The 22,943-nt window shown below is 43.1% G+C and overlaps 2 protein-coding genes and 1 long non-coding RNA gene across 6 annotated transcripts; 1 reads left to right on the plus strand and 2 right to left on the minus strand.

Moving 5' to 3' along the window:
• Positions 1 to 6,538: 6,538 nt before the first annotated feature.
• LOC125017393 lies at positions 6,539 to 16,211 on the minus strand. Of its 3 annotated transcripts, none has more exons than XR_007113837.1 (4): positions 14,282 to 16,211; positions 10,841 to 11,058; positions 9,136 to 9,981; positions 6,539 to 8,767 (listed from the first exon to the last, which is right to left on the minus strand). It is a non-coding gene; the product is annotated as an uncharacterized LOC125017393 (long non-coding RNA). The 3 variants fall into 3 exon arrangements; XR_007113835.1 differs by lacking the exon at positions 14,282 to 16,211 and adding an exon at positions 11,829 to 11,975; XR_007113836.1 differs by lacking the exon at positions 14,282 to 16,211 and having other exon boundaries at positions 9,136 to 9,281; positions 9,880 to 9,981; positions 10,841 to 11,815.
• Positions 11,848 to 20,006, plus strand: epoa (erythropoietin a). Of its 2 annotated transcripts, none has more exons than XM_047600422.1 (5): positions 11,848 to 11,953; positions 16,224 to 16,354; positions 16,538 to 16,624; positions 16,911 to 17,075; positions 17,960 to 20,006. In XM_047600422.1, the coding sequence occupies exons 1-5, from the start codon at positions 11,875 to 11,877 to the stop codon at positions 18,110 to 18,112; spliced, it is 615 nt and encodes a 204-aa protein (XP_047456378.1). In that variant the 5' UTR covers positions 11,848 to 11,874; the 3' UTR covers positions 18,113 to 20,006. The 2 variants fall into 2 exon arrangements, with proteins under 2 accessions (XP_047456378.1, XP_047456387.1); XM_047600431.1 differs by lacking the exon at positions 11,848 to 11,953 and adding an exon at positions 12,030 to 12,425.
• pop7 (POP7 homolog, ribonuclease P/MRP subunit) lies at positions 19,689 to 22,300 on the minus strand. The gene is made up of 2 exons (XM_047600443.1): positions 22,146 to 22,300; positions 19,689 to 20,946 (listed from the first exon to the last, which is right to left on the minus strand). Exon 2 carries the CDS (start codon positions 20,940 to 20,942, stop codon positions 20,484 to 20,486), a length of 459 nt encoding a protein of 152 aa, XP_047456399.1. The 5' UTR covers positions 20,943 to 20,946; positions 22,146 to 22,300; the 3' UTR covers positions 19,689 to 20,483.
• Positions 22,301 to 22,943: the final 643 nt, after the last annotated feature.

Consider the following 22,943-nt stretch of genomic DNA (forward strand, 5'->3'; position numbering starts at 1 on the left):
GAAGAAGGTTTCCAATAATTTTCTGCACAGCTCTTTGCCTTTGCGTTTGCATTTTTTTTTGTGAGCACAGGAAGCAGAAAGTGACTGGAGAACCAATAACCTGGGTACCGATGACATCCAGTCATTTTTGCATTTGGACTTCTGCACTTTTCCCATCGTATCATGGCGGGGGAATCGACTGCTGTTAAATCTGGACTGCATCAGTGCAAGATTTCTCTGATATAAAAAAAAAAAGGAGGCTGTAAAACAATGCAGATGTCTGTACCTTTCTGTGTAGTACCCCAGTGTGCCAGCAAGGGGAGGCAGTGTTCTCGGTAGCCAGTGTGGAGGCCCCGCTGCACCCTCCTCTTAGTCTATATGTTGCTACACAGAGGTAAAACTTTACTACCAACCATTGGTCACTCTTTCCCTCTGACTAACAACATGAGTAACTCAGCATTTTGGCAAGATTGTACATAAAACATCACAACACTATCCACTAGGTTCAGCCGTTCCTTCAGCGCTAACCTGACTAGTTTGGATACATCTTGTGTAAAGCTGATGGATTTCCTGAAGACATATCGGTGTTTCTTCGTCACAGATATCTTATACAGACTCTTCATCTAAATTCTTCCATAGTTGGCAAGATAACAGACAGTTAAAAGGGAAGAAGTCGACTGCACATTGTTCATGACTTTCTAAATAATCTCACGTTTTTGTCTCAGATGAGCTTTATTAATTTCACTGTCTTTGTCTAGATGTTCATCAGGTGCCACATGAAGAACACGCTGAAACAAATGACCATAACATTCAGGTTAGAGTAACAAACTATTTAATCCCTCGTGTAACATGTACAGTGGTGGGGGGAAAAAAGTTTTCGGACATCCTTAAAGTTGTACACAGTCTCAAATATTATCATGAAATATTTGTGGATTTTTTTTGTGTGTTTCAAAATGCGTGGCTGTATTAGACAGACACAAACAAATACAAATTATATTTGTTTATTGTTTACAAGAAAAACTAACAAATTCTCGACGGTTTCAACATGTCAGTGGTCAACATTGTCGGTATCAAAGTCAACAAATCACAGAGAATGTGTTCAAAAACTGAACAACAAATAAATAAACCATCACATCGTCAAATTAATATTTAGTACTTATTTACATATTTATTTAGTAGAGCTCTAGTCCTGGCTGGCATGTTCCCCACGAGCCTTTCACGCTGTTCTTTGGTTTATACTTTGAAACAGACCTTTTGATAATAAGCTGGCCACTCTAAGACCTGGATACTGAGCTCCTGCAGCCAAGTCCTACTGGACCTGGAGGTTTGGCAAGAGGCTTTATCTCTCGAAACATTCAAATTCAGAAGGGAGCATGTTAGTTTGGAGAACGTGTCATCTCAGACAGTGAGATGACCAACACCAGCAGCACTCATACATCCTGAAACCATGATACTGCCTCCACCATGTTTGACAGTAGGCTCTGTACATGCTGGAGATAAAGCTTCTCCTGGTCTTCTGCGTAGCCTCACATCAGCAGGAGGAAGATGAAGCTGGAAACTGCACTCATCTGACCGCAGAATCTTCTTCCAGGTCCTGACTGTCCACTTCTTGTGTTCTTGGGCCCAACAACACTGGGCTAACCTTTGTCTCATTGATCAGGAGCTTCTTGACAACCTTGTTGGACCTTAAGCTATGATCTAACACTGGACACCAGTTTGGTTTGACCACTGCTGTTGGAGCTCCTGTGATGTTTTCTCTGCACATGTGGGTCAGGATGAGGTCATTTCTTGCTGAAGAAACCCTTGGACGCCCAGAGCTGTTTGTTCGTCTGTATTTCTGCAGAGTGGATCCAACTACTGAAGGACCACATCTGCACTTCCTGGTGATCTGGTGGCAGCTGTACCCTTCCTGGCTGAGTTTCCTGCGTTTGGTTCCTTGTTTTAGCCATTTTTGTCTCTGAAGAACTTTCAAATGTACTGACTTTATATAGACACGAAGCACAGCAACAAAAAAATAAATAAATATCACTGCCTTCATTAGTGGAACCAAAATGACCCAATACTCAAAATCCCTTGTATTTTTATGGAACCAATCAATTTTAAGTTTTTTTATGCCTGTTTGAGGATTTGTTTAGCATTTTTTTCTGTGACTGTACTAAAATAAATTGCATTTTAAGACCGAAGAGTGATTCTTAATGCAATATTTCACAAATGCATATGGTGTCCGAAACCTTTTTTTCCTGTTTCAGCTCAAGCTAATGTGTATCATTAGGTTGTCTCTCTGCCTTACAGCTGGCGTACCACAGAGGGAGACAGTGCTCTGCGTGAACGCCGACTGCTTTAAACTCACTGCAAGGAACGGGGGTGACACCGAACACAGAAGTCAACCAGAGGCGGGCATTTTACAAACAAAACCATGCTATCAGTGAGGTTGTGTTTCCCACTTGTGCATAGCAAGAATGTAGCAACCTGGTCTCTTAGTTGTGTTTATGTATTTTTGACAGAAAGGGAGCAAGAGGCTGACGAGACACCTTCCAGCGCTCCCATTGGAGCAGCAGCCTGTCAATCAATCTCCACCTTTAAATTAGGGAGGTACAGATCCAAAACAACACATGATCACAATAATGCATCTGTCACATATTTGTTGACTCAGATTCTTCTAATTCCTAAGACAATCAAATATGTTATTAATATCAATTTGACTAATACTATTTTAGAACCAATAAGCAGAACTGATAATGCACCGATTAACAAATTTCAGTAAAAGTACATGTGAAGGAGAGTTTTCTTTTCTCTCTAACTCCATCTCAGACCATGTCACTAAAGTAATTCCAACAACAATACTCTGCTGCATAATTGTGACAAACTGTTTGCCATCGACTCTCTGCGTTTACATGCACAGCTTAATGGAGCTATGCTCAAAATTCAACTTTCTGAATAAGGTCCTTGTTTACATGGCACGGAGAAAATACAATAACTGACGGGAACATATCCTCCTCCTCCTCCACACTAGGTGGCGATATGTGTCTTGTCACCAGGTCAATACGGCCCCCTTTCCTGTTCACCTAATACGTCATATAATGAACAAGAGTCTAATGCAGCAGACTGGCATTTAACACAACAAGATGAATAATAGTTCAGTTTTTTTTTTTTATCTTGCTACTTCTGGTGCAGATAAGGTGGCGCTATCCCTCAGGTGGTTCTTCTACCGGCTCTGTTTACCTTCTTCTTCTGTGACCGTCTTTCTTGGATGTTTTTGTTCCAGGGTCACACACCAGCGCAGAGGTTGTAGAGCATGCGCACATGCGTTGTCCAGTTAAAGTCCAATTAAGGTGTATACACGGCAGGGAAAATCGATTTCCAGTTGCATTATCTGGGTGTCTTAATCATGTAAGGGGAACTCTGATTTTAGTCGGAGTAACGTGTTTACACTCACTTAAGTTGTCCAGTTAAAGTCGGATTAAGACAATACTTTTTTACGTGCATGTAAATGTACTGACTGACGTCGTCTGGGGACGCTTCCGAAAATTGGATTTATCCATGAGAGAAACAAACGTCACAACCCTATTTTTAAAGCAGTAGTTTCATTTACTATACAATACAACAATCATTTAACTTCAGAATTAAAATCCTGTTTAGTGACTGCAGTAAGAGCAGCTTTTCATTCAGCCTTTAAAATTGATGGGCATAGAAACAAACCTACGAGGAATTTCCAGAAAGAGGCAAAAGAACTACAATGGAACTTAAAATATCTTTAAGGCAACAAGCATCCTAGAATAAACAGACAATAGGTTAAGAATGGGGCACTTACGCAGCCATGTGTGTGTATGTGTGCGTGTGCTTTGTGTCCTCTGTCTGCAGTAGCAAACACTTGTCAGGTCCCGTGAGAGGAAATGTCACAGACCAGATGGGAAACCTGGTAGATTTCATGTCACAGCGTCTTATTCCATGACATCAGTACTACAGCCTGCTGTTTATCCATATCTCTAAAAAAATAAGACGTTGTGTTAGTGTAACGGACAGTTACTGTACATTCAGAGAGGATTTGATGCATGTACTGCTGTTTCTCACATCTAGGTTTTTCTTTTACATTTTACAAACAACTGTGTCATTCTAATAGTAGAAAAAATGTGAATGGAACAGATGCGTTGACCTCTGTATCTACAAGTTTGTGGCTCTAGTTTGGCTTTTTAATGTAATCAATTACACAACACTGCAAACACTATCAGTTGGAAATCGTGACAGAATTCATGGCACACGTTTTATTTTTGTCCAACTCTTGAAATTTTATATATTAAAATTATCCCACATGGATCAAAAGTGCATTTGATACTGTCCCAGATAAATTTAAATGCAGTGTTGGTGTTCACGTTCACATGGCCAATCAGATAATGTTTTATCTCCGTTGTTTGTCTTTCTTAGTTGGCGTCTCTACATAGAAAGAGAAACATCACAACACCAAAGTCTTTTCCGATTGTTGTTGAAGTCCATTCTTTATTGTTTTTCTGAACTGACTGGAACTGGATTATATTCCTTGCAGTCATAATGAACTAACTTACCTTCTGTTGCGATGCTTTTCATTTGTTTTCCCTACAGTATGATATGATTAAGAATTGAATGGTTATGGTTAGGCATTGTTCGTGGTTCGGGGAAGACCACAGTCTTTACGTTAAATATTGATTCAATAGTGACTGGAAGCACGAGACTTGGCTTGTTCATTAACGTTTAACCCAAAGCAGTAAGGTCTTAGTTCGACCTTACAGAGGGTGGAGGGGGGGCACGTTACTACATCACTGCTAGAACAGGAAGCATCAGAAATTGAGGAGTGAAACCAGGCCCAGCTACCAGAATAAAAAGCATACTGAGATTCGATGATGTACAGTGTGTCCAAGGTGGATGTGCACTTGTGTGCTCTCGAACGGCAGCTTTAGGAGGATCCTGCACTGTAAGAAAATCCAATAACTGTTCTCCTCCTCCACACTAGGTGGCGATACGTGTCTTTTCAGCGGGTTAATACCACGTTAATACGGCCCGATTTCCGGTTAACCTATTACGTGATATAATAAACCAGAGTCGTTCATGCGGCAGACCGGCATTTCAAACAACAACCAGACGGATATTATTACGTTTTTTAATCTCGTACGTAATGTCAGCGCTATCCCTTTAGACGGTTCTTCCGGGGTCACACGCCAGCGCAGCGGTTGTGGAGCATGCGCACACGCATTATCCGATCAATACTGCGATTAAGCCGTACACATGGCGGAGAAAACCGAATTTCAATCGCATTATCTGGGCGTCTCAATCGGATAATGAGAACTTGTTTACATGCACTTAAATTCTCCTGTTATAGTCCGATTAAGGCAATAATTTGTTTTTTTCACGTGCATGTGAACGTACTGACTGTGAGCTCAGAAGAACTCGGGGTTCAGACGTTTTGTAATGGTGATATTGATTACAGCATAAAGCTACAGTCTTAGAGTATACCTGGAAAGTTGGATGCTTCCTAGTTCTTAGTCTTTTTATTCTTTCCGATAAAATTAATTTGTAAAAATGTACTTACATTCTTAACTCCCGTTCTTCATTGACACCCCCATGTTGCTGTAGGGCACAGGAGGAGGTAGGTAGGTACTGCAGGAGGGTCGCAAAATCTTTGGTTGATTAGACATTTTTTATATATATAAATATATTTTTTTAATTTCTCCCCCACAGATTTAAACTTCTTTAACATGATTCCAATATATTTTACTAAAAGGATAAAGGATAGTTAAATATGATGATAATAATGATGTATATTCATGAATAACACTAGGCCGAGTTTAATATAGAACACATATAATAGGTGGGGGGTTCCTACTTGCTAATTTTGCTCCTTTTTGTATCTGGCTATCCAGTCGTAGCTACCTGACATTAAATACAGCCAGCATAAGAAGTGACTGGAAAATACAAAGAGTAAACAGCATCAAATAAGGGGCTTAAATGTAATGACTGTTAGTTTATATGCAGGTCCTGCATTAATGCTCTCAAAAATACAAGTGGCATTTTAGTGTGAATGCAAAATGAGAGAAAGGATATGAACAGACAGTGAGACTGCATGGGAGTACACACTGATGTAGACATGCCCCCCCCCCCAACTCAACAAAACATGACAAGTATCTGTAGGATGATCCACTGAGGCCCCTCCCCTATGACTGTTGTTAAAAATACATTTTAACTCGACAAACTAAGTAAAAGTTCAAATTAAATATGCACACATCTTTAGGGAGACCCACGCAGCGCTGCATGTAAATGAAGGTGAAAGGTTGCGGTGGAATGTAAAACCGTACAGGGCATGCAGTCAGAGCCGGCCAGCAAGTCAGGGAAATATCTGACAGGACAGCCAGCGGAGGGGAGAGAGCATGAAGTGGAAATGATTAGTGATGAGAGGCCCATTAGATTACAAAAAGTGTGAGGCTAGGGGCAACCGGGCCAGAAAAAATACCACAGGAGGCAGCAGCTTGGCAACAGGGAGGACACCATATACAGTGGCTATAAAACCCACACACACACACACACTTGCTTTTATAAATGGAATCCTGGTCAATATAATTTGGCTTTATGACAAGAGTTTACAAAACAAAACTTTACAGAGTGTCATATGTAATATATAAAAAAAAAGTATTGACCTCCATCAATTTTTTAGATCAATTTTTCAGGTTATCTTACAGATCTGCCTTTGCAGAGCTGTTCAACCTCTGCCGGCCTCCACAAGGATCAGGATCAGGGCTGAAAGGCACTTTTCAGTTACAGATTCTCCACCGGATTAAGGTCTTTGACTCGAGAACATTCACCTTGTTCAGTCCGTTTCATGCTCCAGGTTATTGTCTCGCTGGTTAATGAAAAATTCTCCAAAACTGTAATTCCCCAGATAATATAGTCTCATCCCATGTCCAAAGAACTCGTCTTCAGTCTTCTTTGACCAGAGACGAAGGGTCTTTGCTCGTTTCCAGTTGTCTTCTTGTGTGAACTCTTAGCTTGAAGTGAAGAAGCAGTGGAACAGAGCAGTGCACAGTCTCTTCCATCTCAGCTGCTGAAGCTTCAGGTGTCTTGGATTTCTCCTCCAGTAGACTCCCTGTCGTTACGTGCATAGTCATTCACATTTTGTATCCAGCTGAGTTACTTTTTTTTGTAAAGTCTTGTCAAGAAATCCCAGTTCTATTCGCTCCATAAGCAATAGGACGTTAACTACCAGTCTGATAGAGAGCGACCACTTTACACAGGATGACAAACCAATGCAATGTAGCATTTTATTGTGGAGGGATGTCACTCCAGGTCTGAGAGATCAGTGTTGTGAGCTGAAATGATGCAAGTTGTGTACTTTTGATGCACTGTGATCCATCACCACATCACATCACATCACTTGTTTCAGGTGCTTGAACGTTAAGACGTCCTCACACAGGACATCTAAAGCCAGGTTTCCATACACGGCCTACCTCTAAACCACCCACGCGCCGAACCACCTTTTCTTTTTTAACTACCTTTTCCATTGCTTAGGTTTTCACTTGTTGCTACTAGCATCAGCGGGCTACACAGTAAAGTTACGTTCCAACAACCAGTGAACGAAAGAAAACAACCATTAGACCATTAAACAACCACCAGAAGCAGAACACAGTGAACGTAATAAAAGATAAAAACTGCGCCAACGGTGTAATGGATTCAAGAAAAGCTTCCCTACCGACGCTCCCTGGTCTATATCGTGTCCATCTCCTCATACCATTTCGGGACCTTTCGGTCAGCACCACTCGTATTGTTGTGGCCCTTGGCTGCCTGATATTCGGCTTTCAGTTTTTTAAAGTTTCTCCTTTATTTGTTTCACCGTCCTGATAAAGTCAAGTTTGGCATCTCAGCCGCCATCCGCTGGAAAACCTTGTGGTTCCAAGTCCAACTCCCGCTGTTTACTGTCGTCTCCCAACAAGGACAGAAAAGCCCTCACGTCCAGGTTGGTCCAGAACGACATTACTTTACCAGTCATCATTTAAAATAATGACACGAGAGCAGAAAGTTGAAAGTGAGCAGCTTATGACTAGTCAAAAACACTCATCTCTCTAGTGAAAACATCCAGCTTTGTACCTGGTGCTGCATCGTGACGATTTTTTTTTCTGACCGATCAGTAGTTAGCAACGTTCTACGTCACATTTTCAGCCCCAATTCACCTACTTCGCACCAACCACAGAGGAAGCACTAAAAAGTACCCAGAAAAGTATCACTTTGGCCTCATTCAGCCAACCTTCTAGCAATGGAAATAGCGATTTAAAGTGGGGTGGAGGTAGGCCGAGTATGGAAATCCAGCATAACAGCAGCAGCATCATCATTTAGAATATCAATGATTCTAGTTGTGTAGTTCGCCATACGATATATCTAGTAGGCTCATGCAAACTATATTCCTCATCACTGCTTTCAACAGCAGTGGTTTGTGTGCACCTCTTTATATCCATGATTGCTAGCAAACAGTTCCACTGCAGCACTTATTGTGACTACATTTAGTCAGGGGGAAAGGCTCCAGCGATGAGGCTTAGGTCCCGGGATGCTCTCCAGACTTGTGGCCATTGCTGTGGGATCATAACAAGTTCAATAGCACTATAAGATTCTTGTCACCGTGGATGCCTGCGGGCTGAAACAATAACTTCCGACTTCGTCAGCGGCTCCTGCCTTGGCTCCTCTGTCCCTCACAGTCGGTCCCCCATTCTTTTATGTCAGCTTCCTGTCTTGTGTCGCGCCAGAGGAGTAGACCTGGCTGGCCGAGCGCCAAAACCTGGATGAGAAAGCAAAACAGACACACACACACATATATACACGCACACACACAGTAACAGCTATGCACTTTCGCGCCCTCCTATATAGTACGACACAGCCGCGCACGTTTTGTCTGCACCGCCCTCGGTCACCTTTGTTTATTAACCAGTGTAAGTGTAACGGCAACATAGGGAAAGTGCATTCAGGTTCATCCCCGGCTTAACCTCTTCCCTCCTCCTTTAAATCATCCTAAATTCAATAAGTGTGTCCCATTCCAAACCAGGAGTCACTGTGACTGGACACCCCTGCCCCCGCATTCCCCACACATCCCTCACCACCCACCCCAATCCCCTGCTCTGGTCATGAAGCATGGCTCACAGCACGTACCTTGTCTCCCTCTACTCTCTCTCTCATGTTGGCTCAGACATAAGCAAACAGCCCTTTGAGCAAACAGTGCAACAAAGTTGTCAACACCGTCTTCGGCTCAGCACAGCGGCAGCGGGCGTGCAGCGTTAAAGCTGACTCAGATCGAGCTGTGGACAAGAGAGAGAAGCGTAAACTTATACTAATCTATAGAGAATTACACTCTTATGAACATGTATGAATCCCTGATTGTCATAATCAGTTTATATTAAATGCACATGCGGACTCCTGCGTTTGAGAAGGCTTCTTTGCTTTTAATCGTAAATAAATTTGCATTTATTTTTTGACGGTCAGATAAAGAATGGCAACTTTTCGCGCACGTTTCCACGTATCTGTAAGAGACACATGTGTCACTTGACATTCCACGTCTGCCCCTGATAATGCATATGCAAACATGCATTCACTCCCCGTCCGATGGAACGGCTTCGTGTAGCCCCCGGAGGACACCGCACGCATTGTGACACACAGAGGGGACTTCCAGGAAATTTCAATTTATTTCCTTTACTCTGGCTCCAAAGGGGCTGACAGGCGTCAGAGCGAGGACGTGGAATATAAACACGCCTGCTCGATGTGCTGAGAATAATTGCTGTATAACACTTGACACATCTGCACTGGAGATAGACACAGTTGTAGTTTACACAATAGCGTATTGTTCTTCATGGGATTAATAATAAATTCGGTTGTATGCACATAGTTTTACCTGGTTACCTGTCAGTGTTGGTGGATCTAGTTCACTGCGGTTTCTTTTTAACCATAAGGAGGACGTCACATAGAGAGTAGACTTTGGGGAATTCCATCCTATTCCTGTAACTGAAGTCAAATTTGTTAAAAAAAAAAAATATATATATATAACAGTAATGAAACAGTAATGATCAAGATCAAGTTACATGTTGGGAAGATGCCAAACTGTGGAAAATTCTCTTTGAGTCATTATTTTCTGATAATACTCCCATGTCCCTCTACAAGAATACAAATAAACTATTAGTCATATTTGCAAATAAAAAAAAGTTATATTCTGATTGATGCTTGAGCGAGAACACACATTAAAGTGTAAATAAAGCTGACCATCTTGTCGCATTTCACCGTTCTGCTGGGAAACTTTTAAACCTGGGGTTCATTCATGTGGACGTTACTAAGACATGTAGCACCCACCTAGACCAGACCAGACCAGACCAGACCAGAGCAATGGCAGCAGACACCCCCAGCTGGATGCTCAAAAAAAACAACAAAAAAAACAGCACAAGGTGTTGACCTGGCCTCCAAATTCACCAGATCCCAAACCGATCAAGTATCTGTGGGACGATACACTGAGGCCCCTCCCCTCAATCCATAGGACTCAAAGCCCCCCCACTAACATCACCCTGTCACCAGACACCACAGGACGCCCTCAGGAGGCCCATGTCCATTCCCTGGTGAGTCACGACTGTTCTGGACGCAGACCTGCACAGTATTAGGAAGATGGTCATAATGTTTTACCCGAATGCCACTGCATCAGAAATACTGTCCAGCTGAGTTTAAATAGAAATTCTGTCTATCAGTCACACACACACACACACACACACCAGAGGAAGCTTTATGAGCATGTAGTGGGAAACAGTGAAACCTGTGGACCTGTAGTGACACTTTACGATTCCATGTGACACACTAAAGAGCTGGGACACCACTAAACCTGGACAGCACTCTCCAACGTCCCACACGTGCCGAAGACATGAAACGAGAAGAACATCTCAACGTTCAAGCGTGGAGGCGATCTAATGGACTCGGCCGGTATTCTGGATCGTTCAGCACTTTTGATGCCCTCAGGTCGAAGCGCGAATCTCTGACTCTCTCTGCAAGAAAGGTAGCGATCCCAAGGAGACGTCCCAGTCCTCTGTTCAGGAATGGTTCCTGGAACCAGAGCGTATGGACACGAGAAGCAGTGAGGGACTCGTGAGAAACGACAGGAAACATTTACATTGGAGGTCACAGGGGTCAAAGATATTGTTAAACATTGACTTTTTTCTTATCTGGCTTTTTTTTTTTTCCTTTTTTTTTTCAGAAAAGAGTATCTGCCCGACTTTATGTCCTCAAACATCAAATATGCATTATTGAACCGTCTTTGTTGACAGTTCTCGGTTAATTTCATGCGGGGGGTGGGGGTTAAAGTTAGACCTGTGCCTCATGTGCTGCACCGTCTATTGACCGGTGATGAAGCAGTGCTAATTCACATGCAGATCTCTGGAGTGTTAACGCCATTCGTGTCACATCTTGATTTCTGCGCCTAATCGTCCGATCACCGTGTGCACCGCAAGCGCCCTACACCCACATTATCCCCACGCACCACCATCCACGTGGCGACGCAAATTGATCATTTTTATGCCGCGAATGTTTACATTGTCATTTTTAATCTGACAAAACTGCGGCCACGGCGGTTTCTGGAAAAACCAGCCGAACAATGAATGGGAAGTCTCTGCGCGGCTTTTCTGGGACATTATTTACTTTTTGTTTTGTCCGAACGTTTCATAAACAGGGGATACGCTATTATTTGGGCAACAATGAAAGAAAACATTTTGCCTTAAGGGAGGAGCAGTTCGTGTTGTCATCATAGAAACAATGCGACTTTATTTTCAAAGTCATCAATAAAAAATCAAACGGCATCAGTTTTTAGAAACACCTACCGGATAAGTGCACAAGACATCCACAAAAGAGCTTCGTTTCCAATTAATGGGCAATAGACGGACCTATGGGCCAAACCGCGAGGACCCTGTGAGGGGCTATGCGGACACCGCTATGGAGTTTCCCAGTGAGTTATGGGCATGCCTTCATGATTTTTTCTCCGTACACCGGCTATAGTAGTTGTCTATTTTCACGCTTTACGCAGCGGGGGGACTGCGAGATGGGTTGATGTTTAATCGCTCACCGTGGTGCGTAAAAAGGCGCGTCCTCGTTCTTGCGGGCTATCGCGTTATCACTATATCCTAGGGGAGGTAAATAAAAGGTTTTGCCAACGCACAGCAGTGATGCAAAGTCTAGTAGGTGATAGCTCTCGCCAGCAGCACAGAGCTTTTTTTTTTTCTCTCCTTCTTCTCCCACACGGAGCTACATGCCGGTTGGACTAGCGCTGGCTGACACCACGCTTGGTTACATGTTGGACTTGTTGGATTTGGCCGGTGCCTTTAACTCGAGTCGTGACGCCCGCGCATCGATTTAAGCCATTCACGATGTTTTTAAAAGATGCTGCACCTCTTTGCGAATGTTGCAGAAAACGGGTAGAGGTAAGAGCGGAGATGACCTTCCTAGCCTGGTGCGTTAACTCTGTGTGTTTTACTGTGCGGATCGCAACGACGCTGCGCTGTACGCTCAGTGTTTTCTACCGCTGGTGATGATGTACGGATGCAGCGTGCAAGTCTCTCCGTGGCCCGCTTGCACAGTCTAGCCTTTATGTGTGGGAGATTGGCTCCGGATTGTTTAATCCGCCTCTGGGAGTCTCCGCTGAGTGTCGACGCCGCTCGTCTTTAACGCTGCCCTCGGATTTGTGACATATGTGCTGATGCTGCATGCTACTATGTGTGAGTTTCTTGGCAATAGATTGTGTAAATTCACTTCCAAGAACGCCGCCGTGCGTCGTGCTGTGCTGCAGAGTTGTACTACTTTCAGCAAGAGGGATTTCTGTGAAGTGATCGACATCTAACGAATTAATGACGACTAGAATAGAAAATAGTCTAAAAATAAAAATCACATTGACTGACGTAGTTGGTCTTAGAGCTCATTGACTGGGGCTAGGCACTAAATCTGTTTGAGTTGCAGGTTTGGTTTGCACTGCAGCCGTTTTATTTCCTGTTTCTGTCACTGCAGATAAAACCGTCTCCCCCCCCCCCCCCCCCCTCCGGGGGAGATGCTGAGCACTGACAACCGTTTTGTTTTCTGTCCTGATTCCATGGGAATCAGATCTCAGCTCTGCTTCTCTAGCCGTGACACAGCAGACTAGAAGCTTTTAAGGATGCCGAAAGCCGAATCTGCACGCTCATCACTTTCTCCGAGCATGTCAGCAGAAAAGAATAAAAAAAAGTGACCAAATTATCAGGGATTTCCACCAGAGCAGGACAGGAAATTATGTCACATCTATGTCATCTGACAGCCGCCTAAATAGAACCGTGCACTTCATCATGTGGAAGACCCGGTCAAAATAGAGCAGAGGTTGCAAAGCATTCAAATGCAACTATTCCATCCATGATATGTGCTTTTAATAGTACCTCCTTATCAGTCCCCTGTGCCATTTAACTTCGGCGCACATGAGCCCAGATGGTTAAACACCCCTGAGCTCTATTGATGCACTTGTTCGACACGAGCTCATTAAAATAGCACATGTCACCTCATGTGAGCAGCCCAGCCACCTTCCCAAAGCATCTGGCACATACCTGAAGCGGCGCTCGCTACTGGCCGAAAGCGCCGCCACTTGTGGACCACTGCTTCCAAGTTAAAATAGCAACATGGTTTTGGCCGCCGGCGCTGGCGGACAAGGAGGCTGACTTTCTCTCTCTGGCCACGGTCCTGGACCGCAAAATTCCACCACTGTGGTGAGAAAGCAGAGAGTTGGGAGCGAATGTGTGTATACACACTTTTTTAGATCGTTGCATTCTCACGTAGGCATTGGCGGAGGTGAAAAGGTCACTGATAAACCTCAAGCTGAGTCACACACTCATTGAGCAAATAGGAGCGTATGGAAACGGGGCCAGTAGTTTGTCCGTGGAGACTTTAATCAATGTATTTACATGCATGTAAAAAAAGTTCGGACACATACATTTAAACAAGCCTGGAGAAGAGTGCGTGCACAGGGGTTTAAATTTCGTGATTCATTTCGACAAATGTGCCACGTTCTTCAAACGAACGCATCAGTGCCCGAGATAAGTGAAGCGGCCACTCGACAGACGACGAGATTAACGCGCTTAAATGCGTGTGCGTAATTCCTGTCAAATGTCACACACCACACGGTGATGGATATCTGGCACATAGCAGTGCATGTGTCCATATTTGTACAGGGGTCAGGTATGCTGCAATACTGTTAGTAATGTGCACAGAGCTTTGAAGTGGCGGGACACCGCAGCGCTAGCTATGTACATAAAGAGTTTACCGAACGTTTCCGTGGAACATGGTGGCGATCTGAGTCAGATGAAGTCACAGGCCGATTCCTACGTGTCTCCGTGACGTTGGCAATGCAGAAAAAGCGAGAGTCCGCGCCCTCTTAAGCCGATTATACCGTTGACCTTTCAAAGAACCGATGCTAATGTACCACTAGTAATGATATTACAATTCTTGATGAGATTTCTCATTATCCCCGCAGTGGCAGGCCGAACCCGGAATATTAATCCACTTTCGGAGGCCGGGTCGATTTGTGCTAGTTATTTGAAGTCTGAGAACTTAATTTGACCCTTATCTGCCCCGTCTGCCTGGGTAGATCATCTGTATTTTCTGTCATGCTTCTGCGTCACACATCCAGGCCGCCGTGAAAGAGTGCATTCAGCATGTGGCACGGAGGAACACGGCTGAGTGCCCACATGACCCATGAAGAGTCAGATCCCTCTCACTGCCAAGTGTATCCTTAGAGTTCAGACTGTGCCGTGCTTTAAGTCAATGTTGGAAATTTCAGTAATGCTCACAGAGGAAAGGTTAGAAGTAAAGTCTTATTATTATTATTATTAATATTATTATATATTATACTCTTTTGTGCTAATGTTATGAATAGAGGTTAGTTAAGGTCAATTCTGCAATGTCCTGATATCTGCAGGTTTCTCTTCATAATGCAGGAAGTCACATGGTTCCGGTGACACATGCAAAACAAAAATATAATCATAATTAAAAAAAAAAAAATTCACTAGATCCTCTTTATGCTGCTGAATCATGTTAGGAAAAAAAAGAAAAGAAAAAGATAATGGAAAATCCCAAATGTGTGCACAAATTCCGTTTTTAAAAAGTAATATTGCGTCAAACGTGACAAGACTCGTACCACATGTGAGTGAGGCCCAGTGGAAAGTCGTCACACGTGGTTCAAAAGTAATGTGAGACAAACAAGCGTAAAATTTGAAAACCATATGCCGTTACCACTGGGATTTGCATTTTAACGCAGATAATGCGACTGGGGTCATGAGGAGAAGAAGGTGCTGGGTAGACATCACAAAGAAAACATTTGTTCACATGGGGTTTTATATCCATTTAATATGTCATGACAAATGATAAATACATGACTTCTTGATTTTTTTGTCTTTTTTTAAAAAAAAATAGAAATGCTGTTTTTCTTAGTTATTCTTTTCTGTTTTTTATTTTGTTTTTTTTTTCTGAGTACCTGTAGGAACTCGCCCCTAAATGGTTGGTTTGATTTGTTTGAAGTAAGGTCATTCTTACCCATCGTCAGTATATCGTTTTGTTGGATAGTTTTCTGTTTTTTACGCTTTTATTTTTACGCTTATTTAAGTGTTTTGTTGTGTACCAATGAGCAAAGAGACAAAATGGGTGGGTAAGCCCCCAGTTTGAAGAAGCAGAGAGGAACAGCACTATGAAAGTCAAGCCAAACATATAAGTAAATACAAAACAGCAGGAAATTCAAGCTGATGTGTCAATCAGCTCCAGATCTATCACTGCCTCCATTCATTAGTTTGATCGGAATCAACATGTGAAAACACCACAGATAAACCATATAGGCTTCTGTATGTGGCTCGCTGCTCGAAACATACCAGATACTGAAAGACAACTAGCTTCAGTGCTATGTGCCACAGGAGGGCAAGTTAAATGTCAGCGAAGCCATAAAATACTCTCAACAGTTATAGCTCTGTACAGTAAACCTCTCTGCAACGTATGTGTTATCGCATTGAACAAGAGTATGTGTGGATGAAGTAAAAAAAAAAAAATAAAATATTGAGAACAATATTCTGAGGACACAGGCTAGTAGTTAAAACAAGAGTCAACACCAGAAAGGTGCAGAAAGGTGTGAGGTACGTTGCTCCCTTATATCCGATTATGTCTTTTCACTGGCCTTTAAACAGTCGTCTTTGTTGTGTTTCTTGTGTCTGTGATGGCAGGACTGCTTGCCTTGCTGTTGATAGTGTTGGAGTGGACCAGGCCAGGCTTGCCATCCCCGCTGAGGCCAATCTGTGACCTGAGGGTCCTGAACCATTTCATAAAGGAAGCACGAGACGCAGAAGTCGCTATGGTGAGCGGAAAATGTATGCATGCGCTAAGACCTAAGAGCAGGTTACTGCCCAGACAGCGTAGCCCTGAAAGCACCGCACAACGCTTATATATATATATATATATATATATATATGTGTGTGTGTGTACACAGGCACAGGCTAAAAGTACTCTAAAGAGGGCCATTATTAATCTGTTTTTGCAGACGTCGTGTAGAGAAGGATGTGGACTCTCAGAGTCTGTCACCGTTCCCCAAACTACAGTCGACTTTGATGTCTGGGAGAAGAAAAATGTAAGTAACCACTGGAAATATTGGAATGTTGCATAGCTGGTAACAGACGTGTGTTTCCTATCAAGAATAAAACAAGTCTTCCTTTTTACTTTTAACTGCCAACATCTTACAATCAAAGTTTTTACGTATTACTAGAGGTCATTTTCAGTGCCTTAAATCTTTTGTCGGGACCCGTAGCTCCTGTTAATTTCTAATGAGAGAGCTGATTGCTCCACTTCCTCTGTTCCTTATCGGCCCCCCCTAATGAGACTGTTCAACTCTTGCCCTCTGTTTATTTTTTGGCAAGGCACTAGAGCAAGCCTGGGAAGTGCAGACTGGCTTGTGGCTTTTACAACAAGCCCTCAACTTGCTGCGGACTTCAGTCACCAACACCGCGCTGCACAGCCCCATAGACAACACAGTCAGAAACCTGCTCAGCATCAACGCTGTGCTGCGTAGCCTCAACATCCAGGTGAGTTGAAGCGAGCTCTAAACCTTGAACCCTTTTGAAGGAAAGAACTGGTCTGGTATTCAACTGTTATTAAACACTGATCAGACATAATATTAAGACCACCTTCCTAATATCGTGCCTCCAAAACAGTAGTGAGTCGTCAGCGAATGGACACAGCCCTTCTGATCAGTTTAGGATCTAGTGAATTCGGAGGCCAGGTCAACACCTTGTGCTGTTTTTTTGTGCGTCGGTGTCCGGTCTGGTCTAGGTGGGGGCTACATGTTTAAAATACATGCACACAAACGAATGTCAGGTCCAAAAGTTTTCCAGCAGAACGCTGGATAGTCTCAAGATGGTCGACGTCATTTACTTCCCCTGCCAGCGGTTTTAATGTTGTGGCTGATCGTGTAGTTATTGCTGCTCTCCATATACTTGTCTGACTCTGATGGGGATTTGGGTGGATGGTGATGGTCCATTTCTGTTCAGGAAGTGCGTCACGAAGATATTTTTTTCTCCAACTTTGAGAACAAAAATGGCAGATGATTTATTTTTATCTCATATTTTGGAGTTTGCTGGATCGGCTACAGTCTCACCAGTCTCTCTAAATTTATTATAAAGTGTGTCAAAAAGTGAAAGCCAGTGTAACTAAGCCAATGTTTTACTTGACTCGAGTTGGATTTCTTGTACTGAAACAAAGGTACTTTCTTTTCAAACTTAGAGATCAAGTCATGGGACAATACAGGCTTTCTCTTTCAACGCTCTGGGCACCGAAGCTGCTGCTCAAGCTTCTTCTTGAATTGGTTACGTTGTGACAACACAACCTTTGTAATGACTTCGATTCCAAGCTGAGGCCCAGTGTGCAGACAATATAAATGTGTACAGCGTTTCTTTATAATCTCTTTCAGGAATATACCCCACCGGCAAGTCCAGCGGGGCTCGAAGGAACGTGGAGAGTGTCCACAGCAACGGATTTGCTCCAAGTCCACGTCAACTTCCTGCGAGGCAAAGTGCGCCTCCTCCTTTTGGATGCACAGGCTTGTCAGCAAGACGTCAGCTGATCAGCTCACGGCCCCGACTCGAGGCGAAGGTAATTTGTGTTTCCAAAGGCAAGAGGAGAGAAGTTGACACTGTTAACCTGCACGCTGGCTGCTGGAAGCAGTGCAGAAAGAGAAAAGACACGGCAATCCTCACAGTCTGGGAGGAGGCTGAAAAAGGAGAGGACAGTCCCAACAAGGCTTTGGATGGACAGGAGATGAATGCACCTTGGACTCACGGACACGACGAACACACACTGACCAAAACAATGCCTTTGGGAAGCACTGCTCCAATAGCTGTTCTACTGGCACTCTCTTGCACTTTGTGTGTGGATGTATTTTTTGTGTGGGTGAGTTAGGACTCAAACGTTTCAATGTACATTTAATGTGTATGTGTGTGTGTGTGTGTGTGTCTGTTTGCAGTCAGTTTGACCCCCTACACTCTCCCCTCTCTCCGGAGGGAATTGTGAAGTGAAACACCCAGAAAATATTGATTGCACCTGGAAAGTGGAGGAGCGCGAGGTTGCGACAGAGCATCCGTTTCCAGTCTCTGCAAAGAGCCAAAAATGAACGAGGCCTCACCCCACAACAAGCCTGTCACGTCTTCAACTACGCCTCACAAAAACATTAGTCTCTTCTCTTGGATTTTTTTTTTTTTTTGCATTGAATATTTTAATATTTTTTTAAGTTGTGTAATTACTATTTATACAGATTTTCTACTTTTAAGCTCCAGTCTTAGTGTTAGTGTCAGGTCTTTAAGATTTTAGTCGGGCTTTCTATGTCATGTCCTCTTGTGTAACACTGAAGGCATTTGCAAAGATGCAACTGCAACGACACGCTGCTCTTCCTTTTTATTTTATTTTCATTTTATATAGATTATTCACACCGCACGTTCTTTCCATAGAGCAGAACAAAGACTCACAAAGTTGATGCCGAGGTCCAGTTACAGTGAGCGGGGGGGAGTAAAGAGGTCAGTGAGGAGAGTTACATGTGAACTGTGAAGCTGTTTTGTCAATATTATCTGTGTTTTTGTTTCTGCCTCACCAACACTCTACCGGCCTCTTCACACTGATAACCAGACGGTCTGGAAAATCTTACAATTAACATCCTGTGGCGCTGTAAATTGCTAAGTTTTCCAGAACCTGACGTTAGCACGGTCTCCTCCCTCCCGTTAATGTTCGTCATCGAACGGCAAGCGGGCAATCAGTTCGTCCTGGGAACCCGAGGGTTTCTATAAATTGGATGCTCAGCTATTTCAGACTAGTTAAGTGTTCTTCCTTGTTGTTTCCGCATTTTTATATCTTGTTGTGCGAGTGCAAGATGTTTTTAAGGATGTTTGTACGTTTTCTTTTCCTGTTTGTGTCGTTTTGTCCCGTCGCTGTATAATTCACTATTTAAATACAAAATATTGTTCTTGGATAAAGAGAGGATAGATGGAAACACAACAAGGGGAAGTCTTGTCAATTTCATTCATTCTTTCTCAGGTCAAGCAAACTCCTTCAGTCCAGACACCGAGTACAAGCTATAATCAAAGACCTACATGGTTTTCATCCCATTCAGTTTCTCTTGAAGTTAAAGAAAAGGTGAAAGTTAAAGATAGTCAAGTTCCAGGAAGTTTTATTTGTCTCCACAAATCAAATACATCGTCTTCTATTCCATCCATTTAGAAATAAATAAACACCGAGGTATATTCAACCATATAAAAACAAATATTTTTATTTTTTCTTCAAACCTCTCCAACCCTCAGTCGAACACATGTTTTAAACTATTTGAAAACACATGCCGTGACACGGTGCCACACAAATTAGGCCGCTGAGGGATCACATCCTGGGACGCTTGTTGTAGACGACCACTGACATCTAGTGGACGTTTACTAGAACAACATCTGCCTCAAACACAAACTTAAATTTTTTTTTTTCCCGTTTGCATCTTTAAAACACTACACATTAACAGACTATAAAATTAAATACACTTATATGTGTACATTTGGCACGGCCATGTTTACATGTAGTATCTTACACAGAAGTTTCACCTGACAAAAAAAACACTGTTTCTTCAAGACATGCAAACAGAAAGGGAAGTTTTTATGAGGCGTTTATATCGCTTACAGTACATGGAGGTCACGGAGACACTCGCAATGAACAGCGCAAACACATTTCTCATTGCGTGGATGTTGTTGCACGCGGCTAATAGACGTCTTGATGTGTCGGTTCAGCGTCTCTGCTCCTCCATTTACTGCAGGTAATACAATGCCTAATAATAAGAAGCTTATCTTATATAGAAGAGTCCACGCTATGCTCTTAAAACACAGGCTGCAACACGTGATGATAGTCGCAGGATTCGACTGAAGCCATGAGAGAATTCATCTGCAGTCAGACAACATCTCTGTTTTCGGTCACTGGGGGTCGGGGTAGAAAACCTTGATGTGAATGGCCGAGTTGTTACGCGTGCGCGTCATGGGCTCCGCGGCCTCGTCCGGATCGTCCGGCTCCAGGTCGTCCACGAGCTCCACCGTCGACGTGTTGGCCGCCAGCTGCAGCGCCCCCTGGCTGCTGGCTTGCAGCTGGAGGGCGATGTTGATGGCCCTGTTGATGGCCAGGCCCAAGCCGTGGACGCAGATCTCCCTGTGCGCGCCGCCCTCGAGAAGCTTCTGACAGCGCGCCAGCTGAGCCCGGAAGTCGGTCTTCATGTTGACGTACACGTCGTTCCGTCTCTTCGGGAGCTTCCGGGGGAGGCGCTTCCTCAGAGTGTACTCCACCGGGTCCATCTCCACGGCCGGGACGCTCGAGTCGGCGTGCGCCGGGGGGGCCGCCTGAGGGACGGACGACATGCCGGGGTTGCGTGGCTCCGTCATGTTTCTGTATGCGAATGGAGACACACCGTTCAAGTCAGAGGGGTTACCGAGACCTTTCGCCGAATGCTTTAAGCTTCAAGGTGGCCCGTTTTAGAAGCGCTACATTATTTTAAGGAACTCAAATGTCAGATATAAGTAGATTTATTTGAGCTTTTATTTATTTCGCCACACTCCCAGTGTGTTTGACTTGGCTCAGACAACTTCTTACAAGAAGTCGCCAGCCATTAAGGCCGTAAATAAATGTTGTTTATTCATGGCCACGCTTTGAGGTCAAAGCAGGACTCGTTTTACTGTAGCTATAGATAGTTTTGAAACCCATTTCCACTTTTTGCCTTCACAGTTGATCTTGGATTGACTTTTTGTTTGAGAGTGTGTTCATCTCATTGACACGGACCACGTCTCCTCCCTGAGTCCATGGCGACTGCGTGGCCCCGTGGTGTTTACACGTGTACAATTTATTTGTACAGATAAGCGTGGTAGCTTCAGGCATTCGTGAATATGGATGAAGAACCTTTTTATTTTCCCCCAATAATGCCAAGCAAAGAGGCACCGGGCTTGAAGTTAGGCTTTAACTCTCTGACTTCCACACGAAGAAATACGATTAACCACAATTAAATATCATTCATTTTTAATCTATATTAATAGCGCACACTGCAAATTGAGTATTTTGACACACAATTAAAATGTTAACACGATTGCACAGGTTCATACAATATAAATACTGAAGCTCTATGATGTATATTTTTGTGCATCTGGCCATAAGCGCTATATATATATATATATATATATATATATAGGGCAAATTTAACAAAAATATAAGATCAAAACGAATAAGAGTACGTATTAACACCACAACGCACAGCTAATATTAATTAAGTCATTAACCTTGTTTGTTGCTCGTTAACTAGCCTCAGTTTCATCTTAAATAAATACGAGTAATAAGCCTCCCATCTTCCATGTCAAATGAAATGTTTGCTATATATATATATATACACATACACACAACCACACACATAAAATACCTTTAATCCTCTGGTTGTGTTCACTAACAGGCTAAACGCTACGAAGCGGTGCAGTGGGGTAAAGATGCTACGATGCTACATGGAGTCTTTCTACGTACACACACAGATGTTTATCTACATCGCATTTCATTCCCACCGTGGATAAACAAAAAAAAAACAAAACAAAAAAAAAAGAACTTACCCTCACAATTTAGTCCCAAGTTACAACATTTCTCTTGGTCGTCGCTGGTGACAGGACCGCATGTTTTTCCTCCTCCGCTGCCGTCTCGGTCTGTAGCGGCTAGCTCGAGCTAGCTTTAGCTCCTCTAACCCGGAAGTACATTTCGGTGACACCGCCTGAGCCGGCAATTATTTCATTCCGACACCCTCCCGTTCAAACTCCGTTTGTGCAAAGTAAAAAAATAAACAGATACAATATAAAATATGATAACAATAATAAAAACACGGGCTTATCTTTAAAGCAGGAAATAGGAATTTGAATAAGCATCATATTTGCCCAACCAGCATCTGTGGTGACGCTATCTGAAGACGGGACAGAAATGAATATATATATATAAATAATAATAATAATAATAACTTGTATTCACATGTATTATTTTATTTTGAGAAACTTATCTTATTGGCTTGTGAAGAGAATTCTGGCGCTTCTCCCCCTTAATTTTCTCCGTCATGCTTCACCTGTGTGTCTTGGACTTCAGGTACAGTGATCAATAACGACTGCGTAACGATTTGTTTTAACAACGATTCGATTTGATCCACGATTCGTGGTTGCCGATACGATTCGAAACGATTCAGTGACTTGAAATCGATTCCGTAACTTTTTAGCCAAAAAAAAAAAAAAAAAAAAAGGCCGCATATTACACGCTGACTCTGTCAGGTTCTCCACAATTGGCCGAGATCCTCTTCAGTCCTCAGGTGAAATCCAGACGCACGCTGCAGTAGAGAAGCTTACAGTGCACTTCACTCCCATCAGTCAACT

This window comes from Mugil cephalus, chromosome 1 (assembly GCF_022458985.1).
Source record: "Mugil cephalus isolate CIBA_MC_2020 chromosome 1, CIBA_Mcephalus_1.1, whole genome shotgun sequence".
Taxonomy (NCBI): domain Eukaryota; kingdom Metazoa; phylum Chordata; class Actinopteri; order Mugiliformes; family Mugilidae; genus Mugil; species Mugil cephalus.

What these genes read in the sequence shown, in the direction of transcription:
- epoa (XM_047600422.1), top strand. Translation starts at nt 11,875, where the DNA reads ATGGGCAATAGACGGACCTATGGGCCAAACCGCGAGGACCCTGTGAGG. An exon ending in CACCGCTATGGAGTTTCCCA is followed by an intron (nt 11,954 to 16,223) that starts GTGAGTTATGGG and finishes CTGTGATGGCAG; the next exon opens with GACTGCTTGCCTTGCTGTTG. An exon ending in GAGACGCAGAAGTCGCTATG is followed by an intron (nt 16,355 to 16,537) that starts GTGAGCGGAAAA and finishes CTGTTTTTGCAG; the next exon opens with ACGTCGTGTAGAGAAGGATG.
- pop7 (XM_047600443.1), bottom strand. Translation starts at nt 20,942, where the DNA reads ATGACGGAGCCACGCAACCCCGGCATGTCGTCCGTCCCTCAGGCGGCC.